At 46.2% G+C, this 12,500-nt stretch overlaps 1 protein-coding gene across 4 annotated transcripts in view; it reads right to left on the bottom strand.

Moving 5' to 3' along the window:
- The window catches only part of Pask (PAS kinase), a 129,650-nt gene that overhangs the window by 42,189 nt on the left and 74,961 nt on the right, over positions 1-12,500 (bottom strand). For 3 of the 4 annotated variants that reach the window (XM_070115604.1, XM_070115609.1, XM_070115607.1), the window contains exon 2: positions 1,150-1,216. In XM_070115604.1, the coding sequence (XP_069971705.1) occupies positions 1,150-1,216 (67 nt within the window). Of the gene's footprint in view, positions 1-1,149; positions 1,217-6,113; positions 6,149-12,500 lie in introns of those variants that run through there. The other variant, XM_070115605.1, reaches the window with a different exon arrangement.

Consider the following 12,500-nt stretch of genomic DNA (forward strand, 5'->3'; position numbering starts at 1 on the left):
ATAAAGAGAGTTATAGAAACAAACAGATGGTGAGAGGGGATTGAGGGGGAGGGGAAGAGAGGGGGAAGAGAGGATGAGAAGGGGAGGGAGGGAGAGGTAGATAGCTAGCTAGCTAGATAGATAGATAGAGAGAGGGGGTGGAGATGGAGGGAGAGTGAGATGAAGAGAGAGAGGGGGGGATATCTATAGCTATCTTTCTATCTATCTATATCTATTTATACATCTATATCTAGATATATCTTTATCTATGTATCTATATCTACATATCTATATATACATCTATATATATATATATATATATATATAGAGAGAGAGAGAGAGAGAGAGAGAGAGAGAGAGAGAGAGAGAGAGAGAGAGAGAGAGAGAGAGAGAGAGAGAGAGAGAGAGAGAGAGAGAAAGAGAAAGAGAGAAATAGAAAGAGAGAGAGAAAAAAAAGATGGAAAAGAAAGAAAACAAAAGATAAAAAAAACATGTGTAGATACGGTGACTCTCCCTCTCGCTCGACACAGCAACACCTACACCTGTCATGCATTTTGTCCGAGACTCCTCACTTTCCCCCCAACGGACACCATGTTCGAGACCAGACGGCCGGTCCCAACACGTACCAGTCCCGTAAGTCAAGTCAAGTCAGTCAAGTCAGTCAGTCAATCAGTCAGTCTGTCGTTCACTTTTTGTTATACGGGACTTTACGTAAGGATGCAAGTGCAGTCAAATACTGATAAAACCTAAACCAGTCGCAGAAAGTCACCAAAGAAAGGTAAACAAACATACACAAAAAGAAAAACCCGGAAAGAGAGAAAAAAAATACACAAAAAACACCAAAAATAACAATAATAAAAAAAATAGAAAGAAAGAAAAAAAAGACAGAAAATGAAAGAGAAGAAGAAAAAAAATAAGAAAGGAAATTAAAGAGAAGGAAAAAAACAAGAAAGAAAATGAAAAAAAGATAAAAGAAAGAAAAGAAAAGAAAGAAAAAAAACAAGAAAGAAAATGAGAAGGAAAAAAATCAAGAAAGAAAACGAAAGAGAACAAAAAAAAAAAAAAAAAAAAAAAAAAAAAAAATGAAGAGCAAGACACGCCCTTAAAAGCTAAACTTCCTTCTTTTAACGACTCTCCCGCAAGTTCCGAGAAAAAATCCGAAGTCCTTACCAGCGAGGGCGCCGCGCGGTCCTTGGCGAACGGCGACTGGGAACTCAGGTCAAGCCGTTCCCTGCCCCTGGGGGAGAGGACAAGGTCAAAGGTCACTTGAGATAATAATAATAATAATGGATAAAATTATGAGGAAATAGTAATATCAGTGGAGGTTAGTGTAATGACAACATTGATGATAAGACGATAAAGATGATGGTGATGATGATGATAATGATAATAACTGATAAGGATGATGGTGATGATGATGATGATGATGATAATGATAGTAATTGATAAAGATGATGATAAAAATGATAATTGATAAAGATGATGGTGATGGTGATGATTATGATAACAAATGATAATGATGGCAAAGATCATGAGATGATGATCCTATCCATAACAACAATCATGTTCATCCTATCACTACTCCTACTACTGATCATAACCAAAATAAACATGAACGTTTTACCGCCTCTTGCAAAACGAGAGAGTGACAACGGGGGTTCAATATCAGCATAGAATCGACATGATTACGATGACGGTCAATAATAAATATGAAACTTGATGGACTGACATGACATCAGCCACGAGCAGCCAATTATCTTAATGACTGCATGGCCATAAGCAAAATGATGGAAAAAAAAAAACGGGAGAAATATGTTTTAGGCTTGTCATACACAGGCACGTTCCAACACGTTGTCTTTGTGAACGTAATGAATTTCTTGTACAAAAGAAAAAAAAAAAGATATATAATCACAGGTATACACAAAAATACGTACGAATATTCCCTCACACACACACACATACACACACACAAACACACACAAACACACTCTCTCTCTCTGACAGTCAAACAAACAAACAAACAAACATGCAAATAAGACAAAAAATTTAAAAAAAAACATAAAAACAACAACAAAAAAACAATGTGCAGGGGATCACAGCCCCAGCGGACATAATTCTGAATCAACGACGGCGCTGCACTACTTCAAAAGCACTGCATTTTCGACCCTCGCGCACCACTTAATTAATGAAGCTATATATAGATTGCCGTGCGATTATATTTTCGGGAGAGGAGGGGCGAGCGCGCTGGAGATGCCGGGGGGGGGGAAGCGAGGGAGAGGAGGGGCGAGCGCGCTGGAGATGCCGGGGGGGGGGGGAAGCGAGGAGTGGAATGGGCAAAGGATGGGAGAAAGATTGAGGAATAGAGAGAAAGAGGAAGAGAGAAAGGAAAGAGTAAAGGAAAGAAAGATTGAGGAAAAGAGAGAGAGAGAAAAACGGGAGAAGGATGAGAATAAGGCTGGGGGAAGAGAGAGAGAGAGGGAGCGAGAGCATAAGGGGGGTGGAAGTGGGAGTGGAAGAAAGAGTGCAAGAGGGGAAAATTGGGAGAGGAAGAGAGGAGACGAAAGAGAGGAAGAGAGGAGAGGAAAGAGAGGAAGAAAGGGAGAGAAAGAGAGAGAGAGAGATTGAGAGGGAAAGAGCGAGAAAGAAAAAAGAGAAAAAGAGGAGAAACGATGAAATTAATCGAGAACAAAGTCCCTCCAGAATACACTAACGGCGCCCATCTTCCCCTCGCCCCACACATCAATCCCTTCACCCTTTTCCCCCTTCCTCTCCCCTCCCTTCACCCTTTTCCCCCTTCCTCTCCCCTCTCTTCACCCTTCTCCCCCCTTCCTCTCCCCTCCCTTCACCCTTTTCCCCCTTCCTCTCCCCTCCCTTCACCCTTTTCCCCCTTCCTCTCCCTCCCTTCACCCTTTTCACCCTTTCCTCTCCCCTCTCTTCACCCTTTTTCCCCCTTCCTCTCCCCTCCCTTCACCCTTTTCCCCCTTCCTCTCCCCTCCCTTCACCCTTTTCCCCTTTCCTCTCCCTCCCTTCACCCTTGTCCCCCCTTCCTCTCCCCTCCCTTCACCCTTTTCCCCCTTTCCTCTCCCCTCCCTTCACCCTTTTTCCCCCTTCCTCTCCCCTCCCTTCACCCTTTTCCCCCTTTCCTCTCCCCTCCCTTCACCCTTTTTCCCCCTTCCCTCTCCCCTCCCTTCACCCTTTTTCCCCCTTCCTCTCCCCTCCCTTCACCCTTTTCCTCCCTTCCTCTCCCCTCTCTTCACCCTTTTCTCCCCTTCCTCTCCCCTCCCTTCACCCTTTTCCCCCTTCCTCTCTCCCTCCCTTCACCCTTTTTCCCCCTTCCTCTCCCCTCCCTTCACCCTTTTCCCCCTCCCTCTCCCCTCCCTTCACCCCTTTTCCCCTTCCTCTCCCCTCCCTTCACCCTTTTTCCCCTTCCTCTCCCCTCCTCTTCACCCTTTTCCCCCTTCCTCTCCCCTCCCTTCAATTCCCTTTTCCCCTTCCTCTCCCCTCCCTTCACCCTTTTCCCCTTTCCTCTCCCCCTCCCTTCACCCTTTTCCCCCCTTCCTCTCCCCTCCATTCACCCTTTTCCCCCTTCCTCTCCTCCTCCCTTCACCCTTTTCCCCCCTTTCCTCTCCCTCCCTTCACCCTTTTCCCCCTTCCTCTCCCCTCCCTTCACCCTTTTCCCCCTTCCTCTCCCTCCCTTCACCCTTTCCCCCCTTCCTCTCCCTCCCTTCACCCTTTTCTCCCCCCCTTCCTCTCCCCTCCCTTCACCCTTTTTCCCCCTTCCTCTCCCCTCCCTTCACCCTTTTTCCCCCTTCCTCTCCCCTCCCTTCACCCTTTTTCCCCTTCCTCTCCCCTCCCTTCACCCTTTTCTCCCCTTCCCTCTCCTCCTCCCTTCACCCTTTCCCCCCTTCCTCTCCCCTCCCTTCACCCTTTTCCCCCTTTCCTCTCCTCTCCCTTCACCCTTTTTCCCCCTTTCCTCTCCCCTCCCTTCACCCTTTTCCCCCCTTCCTCTCCCCTCCCTTCACCCTTTTCCCCCCCTTCCTCTCCGCCTTCCACTCCCCTCATGGAACTAACGAGGCTCTCATCTCATGTGGGATGAAAAGTGTCCCTTTGATCCCGGCTCAGATCACGCTCCGCTTCCAGCACCCGAGCCTCCGAGACCACTTCCAATACCAGCGCACATACTCTCGTTCTCTCGTTCTCTCGTTCTCTCTCTCTCTCTCTCTCTCTCTCTCTCTCTCTCTCTCTCTCTCTCTCTCTCTCTCTCTGTCTCTCTCTCTCTCTCTCTCTCTCTCTCCGTACTCCCCCCCCCTCTCTCTCTCTCTCTCTCTCTCTCTCTCTCTCTCTCTCTCACACACACACATACACATACACATACACACACAAACAACGAAACAAACACGCCAAAACAGGTAGCTCACGTACAAAGACCATAATAATAAAAGAAACATATATATAATCAAATCAAGACGCCCTCAGGAAGATGAACCGAGGCAAGAAAGAAATAACGAAAGAAAGAAAGAAAGGAAAAAAAATAATAATGAGGTCAATAAAAGCCCGAGAATGATAACAACATGAAAGGAAAACACCCGCATCCGTACGATTTTATTCCGCCTTAAGAGATTAAAAGAAAAAAAGAAAAAGAAAAAAAAAACGTAATGGCCAAAAGCAAAACAAAAAATGAAAGAGAAACGAAAAGCAAAACAAAAAAGCAAAACAAAAAAGTAAAAGAAAAAAAAAACACCTGTAGCAGAGTTGCAGGTGGATTCCTCAAGAGTTAATTAAATTGATGGAGATATCTCGTGGGAAGGAGGAGGAACAGCAGCCGGAGGAGGAGGCAGAGGGGGAGGAGGGGGAACAAGGGAGGCAGAGAGGGAGGAAGGACGGGAGGAAGGTGGGAGGTTGAAGAGAGGGGAAGGGAGGGAGGAAGAGGAGGAGAGGAGTAGGAGGGGGAGGAGAAGAGGAGTAGGAGGAGGAGGGGTAGAGGATAGTACTAGGGGCACGGGGAAGAGGAAGTGGGAGAGGAGGGTCAGTGGGCAGGTGGTAGGTGGAAAGGGGATAGGGAGGGTAGAGGGTGGTGTTGGAGGTGGGGGAGGAGGGGGAAGGGGGAAGAAGAGGAGGAAGGGGGAAGAGGAGCAGCCAGAGGAGACGGAGAAAAGGGACGGGGTAGGGAGGGCAGGGTGGTAGTGGTGGAGGAGGTGGAGGAGGGGAGGAGGGGAAGAAGAGGGAGGAAGGGAAGGAGGGGGAAGAGGAGGAGCAGGCGGAGGAGATAGAGAGAAGGACCGATGGTACTGGGTGAGGGGAGACCGAGATGATGGTGGGAAGAGAAGAGGAAGGGGACGTGGAGGATGGAGGAGAGGTAGGGAAGGAAGGGTGGTGAGGGAAGGAACAAGAAAAAAGGGAAGGTGGATGGAGGAGGAAGAGGGAAAGGGGAGGGGGAGGGAGGAAGAGGAAGAAGAGTGAAGTGAGTGGGATGTTTAGAGGAGGAAACAGGGAGGGGCAGGATGACCAGGCGGAAGAGGAGAGGCAGTGAAGAACAAGAAAGGGGGGAAGCTTATGGGAGAGCAGGTGACGTAAAAATAATAGAGTTAAAGACACACACACACACACACAGACATATACATACAAATATAATGTATATTTAAATATATAACATATAAAAACACACACACACACACACACACACACACACACATATACATACACACACACATATCCGGCAGATACAAAAGCATCAGCTGAGAGTGGCGGCGCCTCAGTGAGCTCGAGAGGCCGTCACTCCAACGACCTCTTCCACAGCCCCAAAGGCTCACCCAATCTCACTCGACCCAACGAACTAATCGACAATCCCTTTTCACAATAAACAACCTCAAGGGCCAATCACCAAGCCTCTAATGAACCCGACAACAAGTTCAAAACGTGTTGTGATTTTTTAAGCGAGCAATTGATTGAATAATCGAGTAGCTGTTTCTCCCTCACACACACACACACGCACGCACGCACGCACGCACACTCATTCAAATATAATGAAGAAGACTATTTTCGGAGAACTCGTGCAGGATCCGGGGCTTTGCGGCTATTATCAGATATCCTGCAAGCTGCATACTGCATGCCGTATTGATATCCAATGCTCGCACCGGTTAGCGGAAGTCTCCATCTCCTCCTGGCCGCCCTAATCGATGGAGTTAGTCTATCGGCCAATGTCACCTAAAAATTAACAAGTTATCAATGCCGTTAAATAAAATCTAAATCGAAACTCTAGATACAACGGTTATATCCATGAGAACGATTTTTTTTTTATTTTTTTTTATTGTTTTTATTTTTTATTTATTTCTTTATTTTTTGACTCATCCAAGGGAAGGACAGTAGGAAACCACACCATTACCTACTTTCCCTGACACGCCTAAAAGTGCCAAGTGAACAAAGTGTCTGCTCAAGAAGGAGAGGAGAGGAGGCGAGGGAGGGGGAAGGGGAGGAGAGGGAAAAAAGAGGGAGAGGGGGAGATGGGGAGCGAGGGAGGAGTAGGAGGAGGAAGAAGAAGAGGAGAGGGGAAAAGAGAGAGAGAGAGAGGGGTAAAGGGGGAGCGAGGAAGGAGGAGGAGAGGAAAGGAAAAAGAGGGAGGAAGGAGGAGGAAAGGAAAATAAAGAGAAGAGAAGAGAAGATAAGAGAGAGAGAGAGGGGGGGGAGTGTGAGTATGTGTGTATGCACGTGTATACCCGAATCGGCATGTAGGCATGCATGCAGTTGTGTCCTTGCAATGTCGAGATTGAAAAGTCGTGAAATGAACAAGTGGTGGATTGAGGATGGGCGTGGGGGGGGAGAGAGGGAGAGGGAGAAGGAGGGAGAGAGGGGAAGAGAGAGGGGGAGAGAGGGGAAGAGAGAGGGAGAGAGAGAGGGAGAAAGAGAGAGGGGGGAAGGGAGGGAGGAAGAGAGAGAGGGAGAGAGAGAGAGAGAGAGAGAGAGAGAGAGAGAGAGAGAGAGAGAGAGAGAGAGAGAGAAAGAGAGAGAGAGAGAGAGAGAGAGAGAGAGAGAAAGAGAAAGAAAGAGAGAGAGAGGGAAAGAGAGAGAGAGAGAGAGAAAGAGAGAGAGAGATAGAGAGAGAGATAGAGAGAAGAGAGAGAGAGAGAGAGAGAGAGAGAGAGAGAGAGAGAGAGAGAGAGAGAGAGAGAGAGAGAGAGAGAGAGAGAGAGAGAGAGAGAGAAAGAAAGAAAGAAAGAAAGAGAAAGAAAGAGAGAGAGATTTCACCCCCCCACCGGAATTGCAGCAACGAAATTCGGGAAGAAAAGTCCAACGCAAAAGTGTATCCATGGAGATCACGGCGTCCCGTCTTCGGCGTGGACTAGGACGACGAATAAAGCAACGAACAAACCGAACACACGAAGAGAAAATCGTCACGCATTACGCAAGGAGTTCTCGTCACGAAAGCTGATCACGAGTCCACTTAAGAATGAAAAAAAAAATAATAATAATAATAATAAATAATAATAATAATAATAATAATAATAATAATAATAATAATAATAACAACAATAAACAATAAAAAAAAAATCGAAGTTCGCTAGAAAGAGCAGAAATTCCTCTCGGTTCTCCCGCGACGAATAAATACGAAATATCTAACAATTCTATACAATATTCAGCTCTGAGTGTTTGGAGAATGCGTGTCCTGCATTTCGAAAGATCTGAGGGCGGAGTGTGCACTTCGGGCGATCCACTCTGAAGTGAAGAGATTAAGCCTAGAGTGATGGAATCGGACACTTCTAACTGAGGAGGGAGAAACAGTTGGAGAGGAAAGAGAGAGAGAGAGAGAGAAAGAAAAAGATGGAGAGAGACAATAAGAGAAAGAGTTAGAGGAGAGAGAGAAAGAGAAAGGGGGAGAGGAGAGACAGAGAGAGAAAGGGGGAGAGGAGAGAGAAAAAGAAAAAGAGGGAGAGGTACCAGAAAGAGAGAGAGAAAGTAGGAGAGGAGAGAGAGAGAGAAAGAGAACGAGGGAGAAATAGAGAGAGCAAGAGGAGGGACATAAATAGGAGAGGGCACGGATTAAGCGAGAGAACTAATTAAACCGCATAAATAAGAAAGGCAAGTGGAAATGCGAAATATGAAAAAGATATAAAATAAAAAGGAAAACAAACCTTAACTAGCAAAGAGAAGCCAAACATTAAAAAAAAAGAAAAAAATGGAAATAAGAACATGTAAATAGGAAAAGAGAAAGACAGAGAAAGCGAGACAAAGAAAAGAGGGGAGGGGAAGGGAGGGGAAGGGAGGGGAGGGGAGAGGGAGAGAGAGAGAGAGGATATAGAAACGAGAGAGAAGAGGAAAATGAAAAGAGAGAGGTAGAGAAGAGGAAAAAGAAAAGAGAGAAGAAGAAAAAAGTGAGAGAAGAGAAGAAGAGGAAGAAAAAGAAGAGAAAGAGAGAGAGAGAGAGAGAAATACAACCAAAGCAGACCCCCTTCCCCCCCCACCCCCCACCCCCAGGACTTAGTGCTTCCAACCCAATCTTTACTGCTAACAGATCCGACTCTCTCCAGCCGACATTGTCAAGGGAGGGAGGGAGGGAGGGGGGAGGGGTGGGGGGAGTGAGAACTGACCTCCTTCCCCTCAGCCCCACCCCCACCCCCTCCCCCAGAGTTTCACAAAGAGGCATTCCAACATCTCTTGCAGTTCTTTACGGACGGGGGGGAGGGGGAGAGCGTCGCGTCTTGATCTCTTGCCAAGATGAAATTGCAAAGGTGCTGGTGGTGGTTGCCTTTCGTCTCCTGTTTCTTTTAATTTTCATCATAATTATCTTTTTTATCATTATTATCCTCCTCCTCTTCTCTCTCTCTCCCTCTCTCTCTGTCACCACTGGCCCCTTTCTCCCATCTCTGCCTTTCCTTTACTTCATCACCTCGTCCTTTACCCCTTCTCTTCCCTCCCTTTCTACTCTTCAACCTCTTTCCTTTTCCACTACACCCCCTTCCCTTAACCCCCTTCAACCCTTCCTCCCTTTCCCACCTGCGTCCCATCGCTACACTCCCCACCCCCACCCCCCACCCCGCCATCTTCCTTCCCTTTTCCCCCTGACATTAAAACCCTTTCTCCCATTTCCCTCTTCAACCCTTTCCTTATTCCCCCCCATCATCGCTACAACGCCTACCCTCCTCCTCCTCACTCATTCCCAATTCCCCTTCCGACCCCTTCGATACCCCATAACCCTTTCCCCTTAAACCCTTCACCCTTACCCCTTTAGCTCCCTTCGCTCCGTCGATACCGCCACTTCTCCCCAGCTTCCTCCTTCTCCCCTCCCCCTCCCCTTCCCCATTGCGGCGCCCAGTAACACAGAGAGAGAGGAAGAATGTCTAGATCAACCAGACTTAATGGATTTAGAAAAGACCGAGGCAAAAAAAGAAGAAAAAAAGAAATACTTCATGATAAACAGTTGACTCACAAAGAAAAGAAAAGAAAAGAAAATAAAAAAAGAAAAGAAAGAAAGAAAAAAATCTATATCTATCTATCTATCTTTATACACACACACACATGAATAACAAACCTAACAACCAACCAAAACACAAAAACGACAAACAGAATGTAAATATCGCAAATACAATTAACGAAGACAAAGAAAAAAACCAAAAACACAGAAAAAAACACACCGTGCCAAAACTACCTGCACTTTTGCCATGCCTATTGTCCTCGCAACAAAACATTTACAGGCAATAGCAGGTGTAGAGTGCAAATGACCGGGTCAATCAGATACCAACGATTCCCATTGTAAAAGGAATCATTAGGGAAGAAGGGAGATAGGGAGAAGGGAGATGGGGATAGGAAGAGGGATAGAGAAGGTAAGACCGTGGAGGGGAGAGGGGGTTAGGAAGAGGGATAGAGAGGGTAAGACCATGGGAGGGAGATGGGGAGAAGGGGAGAGGGGGTTAGGAAGAGGGTAAGACCGTGGAAGGGAGAGGGGTTAGGAAGAGGGATAGAAAGGGTAACACCGTGGAAGGGAGAGGGGGAGAAGGAGAGAGGGATAGAGAGGGTAAGACCGTGGGAGGGAGAGGGGGGTAGGGAGAGGGATAGAGAGAGTAAGACCGTGGGAGGCAGAGGAGATCGACCGAGGGAGTACGTATATACTTCCTGTAGGTCTAGGTTGTGTGTACAGATAACTACTTAAAAATACACACAAAGGAATAAAAACAAATATACAGTAACCAACACAGAAATAAAAGAAAGGAAAACAACACAAGAAAAGCGGACAAAGAAAAAAAGAAAGAAAGAAGAAAAAAGGACCATTCAACTAAACAAATGAAGATGCACAGACCCGCACAACCATTCCTCAAGAAAAAAAAAAAAAAAAAAATTGGAGCCTCGCTTGGCGCAGTCCAACCGACTCGATAAGCCATGTAAACAATCCCAGCTGCCATAACCCTTCCTTCCGAGAGGGCCGAGATGGCATTCGAGGCGCCCCTGCACCGCCACCGGACGTACACAAGGCGGAAGGAAGGCCAGAGAATCCCTCATGAGGCAAGACATGCACTATATATTACACTTACATGTACATGCGCACACCGATTCTCTCTCTCTCTCTCTCTCTCTCTCTCTCTCTCTCTCTCTCTCTCTCTCTCTCTCTCTCTCTCTCTCTCTCTCTCTCTCTCTCTCTACACACACACACACACACACACACACACACACACACACACACACACACACACACACACACACACAAATAAATAAAATAAAAAACAAAACAAAAAAAAATAAAAAATAAAAAATAAAAAATATAAAATAAAATAAAAAATGGAGAAAAAAATCTTCTGGTGATCATAAGAGATCTTAACATTACGTTATTGAACACAACATGACGAGACAAGATAAACTTGTAACCTCGTTGTCATAATCGACATAAGAAACTTTAATGTGAGCAATGCATAATACTGCAATTATTTCTCACCTGACTAGAGGCTGGACGACTCCTTACAACAGGGTCTACAGCTCTCCTTTGATAGCAGGTGTAAAATACTCCTTGGAACAGGGTATAAAAGGCTCCTTGGAATAGGATCTAAACTGCTCTTTGGAATAGGTCCTAAACTACTCATCAGAATAGGGTCTATAAAGCTCCTTGAGGCAGGACCTGAACTGCTCCTTGGAATAGGCCAGATATCCTTAAGCTACTCTGACCCCAATACCTCTCAAGTTCTACTGAAAGCCAACGTGATACCTCTCTTACTTGCCTACGACTCCAAATTTTGCATTTGTTTTCATTTGTTTTTATTTCTCGTAATAATAAACCATTTTCCCTCCCAATACATTCCACTGGCAGTCACATACATTCAATAATATAATAGTGTCCCATTATAAATGCCAATTTTCTTCTTGTTTATTTCATAGAAAACGGAAGACACTTCCGCATATGGGCCCCTCGTTCCCATTTCGTCTATAATTCCACTATGAATGGACACTCATTAATCATTTAGGTGTATCCTATGAACAGGCACACAAAGGCATATGCACGCAAAATCTAAAGCTGATGTACAAATTAACAATCCTGATAAAAGTCGGAAAAGCAAGATTTAAGCCAAAAATCCGACCCCTTTCCCAAATTGCTTCTCTGTCAACACAAAGGGTTATTAAAGCTCTAAAACGGTTTCGAATATTCAACAGACAAGCATAACCATTGCAATAATAATAATAAAAAAAAACTTTCATCCTGAGTAAAGACAAAGTAAAAAAAACTACGATCTACCATATTTATTTTAGACAGCCTCTAGGTGACTTTTTGACTTAGGCCCCTTGCAAGTTGCCTCTACAGGGAATGGGGTCTAAAGGAGTCCTTGGAATAAGGCCGTGACACGTACCCTAATTAGGCCTATACCATTAACGATCTCCTATCAACATCCATCTTTCACATCCACCTTTAACCCCCCCCCGCCCCCCTCTCTCTCCTTCGCCACTCTCCCTGCACAACCAATCCATCCATTCATAGCTTAGCCAATCACGATACCTCCCTCTCCGCCCCTCTACCCCCACCCCTCTCTTAAATCATCCTTTCTAACCCCTCACCCATGACCCCTCCCCCCACACCTTCCTGCTCCCTCCTCCTCCTCAACCGACCCCCCTCCCATCTACCTCCCCATCCTCTCCTCCCCCCCTCCCAAGCCTCGACCATCATTTTCTAACTTCCAGGGGGAACTCGTGCAATTATGGAAACATTTCGGTCGTATATTTCCAGTGGCCGATACCCACCACCCTGCCATTAATCCGGAAAGGCTCAAATGGGTGTTTGCAGTTACCCTCGCGGTGGTAAATCGGGAAGCGTGGAGAGTGGAGAGGAGAGAGGGAAGGGGAAATGCAGAGGGGAGAAAAGGGGCAGAGAAAAGGGGAAGATACATACAGAGGGGAGAAAAGGGGCAGAGAAGAGGGAAGGAGAAATACAGAGGGTAGAAAAGGGGCAGAGCAGGGAGGAAGAGAAATAGAGGAGAGAAACGGGGCAGAGAAGAGGAGAGGGAGGGTAGAGAGGAAGAGGGAAGAGGGAAGAGGGAGAAAGTGGAAATGGT

The sequence above is a fragment of the Penaeus vannamei genome, chromosome 37, assembly GCF_042767895.1.
Source record: "Penaeus vannamei isolate JL-2024 chromosome 37, ASM4276789v1, whole genome shotgun sequence".
NCBI lineage: Eukaryota > Metazoa > Arthropoda > Malacostraca > Decapoda > Penaeidae > Penaeus > Penaeus vannamei.